Genomic DNA, 4,402 nt, shown 5'->3' on the forward strand with positions numbered 1-4,402 from the left:
TCCACGTGGTTTTTGCAACTCTTGTGTCCTTTCTGTGTTCCATCCAAATTCAAACCTGTGAGAAAAAACAAGAAGCAAAAAAAAAGAAAATGATCGGCAAGTTCTTACCAAAAGTTATCGTACAACTATTGCAGCAGATAAAAAAGTCTTCATTTTTTTAACAAAAAAGTCAGCTGATGTATAAAGCATGCAAACAATGTAATCTGCAGAAACTAGCATTCTTATAGTGTTATGGGATAAAACCTAAATTTTGTTCACATGTTATTCAGAAGACTTACAGCATGCTAAACCAAATATACAATGCACGGAACACCAGGCGCGCAGCAAAACGCAGCAAGTCGCCGGCATTTTCATTTTCTGCTTTCAGTTGGGTAAACATAGGTGCATTAGCATCGCCATGTTCAGAATTATAGGTAATGAAAATGACTTAAACTTATAGGTAGCGTGTCTGGGCGCATCAGCATCGCCATGTTCAGAATTCAATCTTTGTCAAAACACAAATTCATTTTCTGGTGATGGACCAAAACTTTAAGCAAAATTACGAAACTCAAGTGAACCACCACATTTGTGTTAACAATCAACACCAGATGCTTCATCCAAGAAAAATGCAGCTAGCAGCGTTGAAGCACATTACAGAGTAATGTCACCGCATCATTGTTCAAACAGTTTCGGAATATTAGAACCGTGATGCCAACACAAATAGGTTTCTTACTTTCAGGAGAACAAACCAATTTTAGCTAGCAGAAACACAACAAATGCTGGGTTTTCCTGAACCCACATCTCAACGGAAGGAACTAGGTTCTAATGTCATCGTATCCCAGGCGGCGAAGCTTTTTGAAGGCGACTTCTAGCTAGGGGTCCTGGCTCTGCTATCTCTCTACTCTGCATCGACATCCGCGAACCGCAGCGCCGCGTGGGCTAAATTAGCAGAAAAATGGTTAAGCAGTTAGGCATGAGGTTTCACAGGTGCTGCTACAAGTTTAAATGAGAAGATCAAAAAAGAAAGCTGAAGTACAAAACCTCAAAACAATGTAATGCATTACTCGAAACAGTTACAGTAGGCTAAAAAACAGAAATCATCATCTTCTCTGTGAAGCTGAACTAGGCAGACCGAACTGATTTGGGTTTTCAAGTTCAGAAGTTTTCCACTAATTGCCATATCAAGGTTCAGACCGAACTGATTTGCCTCACGCATAAGGTATTAAATTGAAGAACTGAATCATCTTAATCAAAGCACAATAGTTGCCACATCAAGGTTCAGTGTGGATTTTTGAGTTAGGAAATGATTTTCACCCCAACGAAGAACTAGCTTCAGACAACCTTCTAGCATAATGTCGTGCCTATTGAACACCTACTGACTTGATTCAGCAACTTTTACTGATGTCTATGATCATACAGCAGTCCGGATTCCTAACTGAAACAGATAAACAGCAAAAGTTTTTCAGACTACTACGTAGTTTTTAGCACTCAACTGAAACGAAACCCCCAAAGAAACATCCGGACATCAAGAGTTCAAGACTAGTGCAAATAAGAGTTTCTTGCCAAAGGAGAAGAGCAGGAAGGGGCTCTCACTGGGCGTCTCGGTGATGGCGATGGCGACGTGGAGGCTCTGGCGGCTGTTGGGCAGGTCGACGAGGAGCGGGAAAAGCCGGCCGTCACGTGTGGGGAGGCACATGACGATGTCGTCGGCGCCCAAGTTTGCAAGGGCAAGGGCGCCCACGACCAGCCTCCTGGCCAGCTCCTCCCTCAGGCGGAACACGGATCTCCCCGTGAACACGATCGTGCCGCTGGCGAGGAGGTCCCCGTCGAAGCTCCTCCACGCGTACGTGATCACCCGCGACGGCACCATGGCGGCGGGGAAGGGAAGCTGCAAGCAATACGAATTTGAGATGAGGAAGCCAAAGAAGGCACAAATTCGGCAAGAACAGAGCCAAGAATTTGCGATCTCTGCGGCTGAAATTAACTCGGGAAGAATCAAGAAGCGGGCATGGCGATGGCGGGCTCACTCACCCCGGTCGGAGGTGGAAGGGGAGGCATGGTGTCCCTGGCGGGGACGTCCTCCACGACCCAGTGCATCATCGTGCTGATGTGGTGGATGTCGTTGATGTAGTCGATGCTGGCGCCGTTGTTCCAGGGGAGGTACCTCCCGTTGGCGCGGAGGAAGCGACCGTTGAAGTGCTGGAGCAGGATCTCGTCCCCGGAGTCCGACAGGATGGCGAGCCAAACGAGTGCGGTCTCGTATGTATGGTTGTAGTTGCGCTGCTCGACGCGGAGCCCGTGGTGGCCGAGCGGCGCCGACGCGGTCGTGGAGGCGAGGTAGCGGCCGTAGGCGGCGCTGTGGAGGTGCAGGTAATGCGCGTCGTCACCCTCGACCAGATGAACCGCCCAGGCCACGTTCATCGAATCCCGGCGGCCGTGGAGGGAGACTCCGTGGCCGTCCTCGTCGGCGTGCAGGTACGCGCCGCGCACGGGGCTGCGCAGCCGCACGTGGTGGCCATGGTGGAACTGATCCATCGGTCGCTGGGGAGCAGAGGCGCGCGGTGGAGAGAGAAACCGAGCAGGGAAGGGGAGGTGGGGATGGTGACGACGGTGGGTTCTTGGTTTCTTGGCGCTCCGTCGAGTCGGCGACGGGGAGAGGATGAGAAGCGAAATTGCTGTTGGTTGAGACGGTTATGTTCGGGCGCCAAGGCAAAGTATTTCAAGGTGCCTGACCGGCCGTCGCCTCGCTCACCTTTTTGTGGGTTTGCGGGCTTTTGGGCCTAGGAAAGCCATCCCGCGGCCTGCGCAAGTTAGATCCAGTACGCCTAATCGTCCACGGTATTTTTCATGTAACACCGAATTGTATCCGGGAGGCACTCTTTCTCGATTATCCTTGATCAATAAAGCGCGATATTTCTTAAAAAAAAGGTCGCTAATGAATGAAGGATCCCGATGCATTGGGGTTGTGGGTATCGCTCAGGGCCCCACTGGTGGCCGCTAGTGTGTCCGGTTGCTATGTGGGCTCTCAGCATCAGTCGGTAGTTATCCAGCTCTCTCTCTCTCTCTCTCTCTCTCTCTCTCTCTCTCTCTCTCTCTCTCTCTCTCTCTCTCTCTCTCTCTCTCTCTCTCTCTCTCTCTCTCTCTCTCTCTCTCTCTCTCTCTCTCTCTCATTTAGCGCTTCGATGGGTGGCTAAGCCAGTGCTCATGCGTGCCGTCCACGTCGGCTGACCCAACTGTGCCAGCTACTCGATTGCTCCCCGTCCTTCATTTTGTTCGGGTGACAGGTCAATTTGTTGACCAGTTAATTTCTGCGAAAAAGAATTCAGAAAAATTGTAAAATAAAAAAGGATTAACAATCTTGAATTTGATTTTCATTTGAAAAAGTACAACACAGAAATATCGTGGATCTTAAAAAATTTCATTGATTTGCAAAAAATGTTCATGAATATGACTTTTTTGAAAAAGTTCATGAACTTTGAAAAATGTTCATGGATTTGAAAAAAAATTCATCAATTTTGAAACAAAAGTTAACATATTTGAGAAAAGTTCACACATTTGAAAAAAAATCATGAATTTGAGACAAAAAATTTATGAATTTGAAAAAGTTCATGAATTTCAGGAAAAAGTTCATGCATTTCAGAATAGTTCACGAATCTTGAAAAGGAAAAAATCATGAAAATTAAATGGAAAAGGGGGGGAAAGAAAAAATATATGGAAAGTTGACCAAAAACCAACCTAAAAGGCCAAAAAAACATGAGAACACTAAGAATACCACTAAAATGAGCCGCTCCATTTCGGTCAAGGGTTGTACCCTACGTACCCGAATACACTCTATTTAGCGCTGAATTGGCGCCAAATTACCGTAAAAAAATTGGCGCCAAATAGGATTCGGGCTCTCTTTTCAGCCATCTTTTCTCTTTGTCCATGATCAACTCACTGCTATCTCCCCTCAAACCCCAAAAACCTTTTGCATGTGGGTGGCCTAACTCCTTGGGGAAGACGATGGTTCACTGTGGATGCCTCCTCCACGAGCACGAGCCTACTGCTTGGCTGCGACAGGGGTCTACATCGGTGCGATTCCTCCATGATGTGGCCTAGCAGAGCAGTCCTCATCCTTGCGGCGGCTCCCCGAGACAATAGCTCTCAGACAACACATGAAGGCGCTCGAAGAGGCAGGCTTGGCCCGCGGCATCCAGCTGCGTGGTGCAGCTTCCCACGGTTGATGACACTATACCCTCCTCACATTGACCACCGTACTAGTGACCTCCATCCTTCAATTCCATTATGGGTTGTCGTTGCTCTCCATTTGGCCACTCCCGCACTTTAATCATTCCACCGGAATATATATGCCGAATAGGCTTTTCTTTAATAGGTGGCACCATGGTGATAAATTTGTATAGGTGATGCAGTAATACGTATTTCT

At 47.7% G+C, this 4,402-nt stretch overlaps 1 protein-coding gene across 1 annotated transcript; it reads right to left on the reverse strand.

Moving 5' to 3' along the window:
* Positions 1-698: 698 nt before the first annotated feature.
* On the reverse strand, positions 699-2,649 carry LOC123162629 (uncharacterized). The gene is made up of 3 exons (XM_044580396.1): positions 2,011-2,649; positions 1,573-1,867; positions 699-918 (listed from the first exon to the last, which is right to left on the reverse strand). The coding sequence occupies exons 1-3, from the start codon at positions 2,512-2,514 to the stop codon at positions 878-880; spliced, it is 840 nt and encodes a 279-aa protein (XP_044436331.1). The 5' UTR covers positions 2,515-2,649; the 3' UTR covers positions 699-877.
* Between the last annotated feature and the right edge of the window lie 1,753 nt (positions 2,650-4,402).

The sequence above is a fragment of the Triticum aestivum genome, chromosome 7B (genome assembly GCF_018294505.1).
Source record: "Triticum aestivum cultivar Chinese Spring chromosome 7B, IWGSC CS RefSeq v2.1, whole genome shotgun sequence".
NCBI classification, from domain to species: Eukaryota; Viridiplantae; Streptophyta; class Magnoliopsida; order Poales; family Poaceae; genus Triticum; species Triticum aestivum.

Bases quoted from the DNA above. Each gene is read 5' to 3' on its own strand.
- LOC123162629 (XM_044580396.1), bottom strand. From the start codon at position 2,514: ATGGATCAGTTCCACCATGGCCACCACGTGCGGCTGCGCAGCCCCGTG. The intron at 1,868-2,010 runs GTGAGTGAGCCC...TATTGCTTGCAG, and splicing joins CCCTTCCACCTCCGACCGGG to CTTCCCTTCCCCGCCGCCAT. The intron at 919-1,572 runs GTGAGAGCCCCT...CTGCTAATTTAG, and splicing joins CGCCATCACCGAGACGCCCA to CCCACGCGGCGCTGCGGTTC.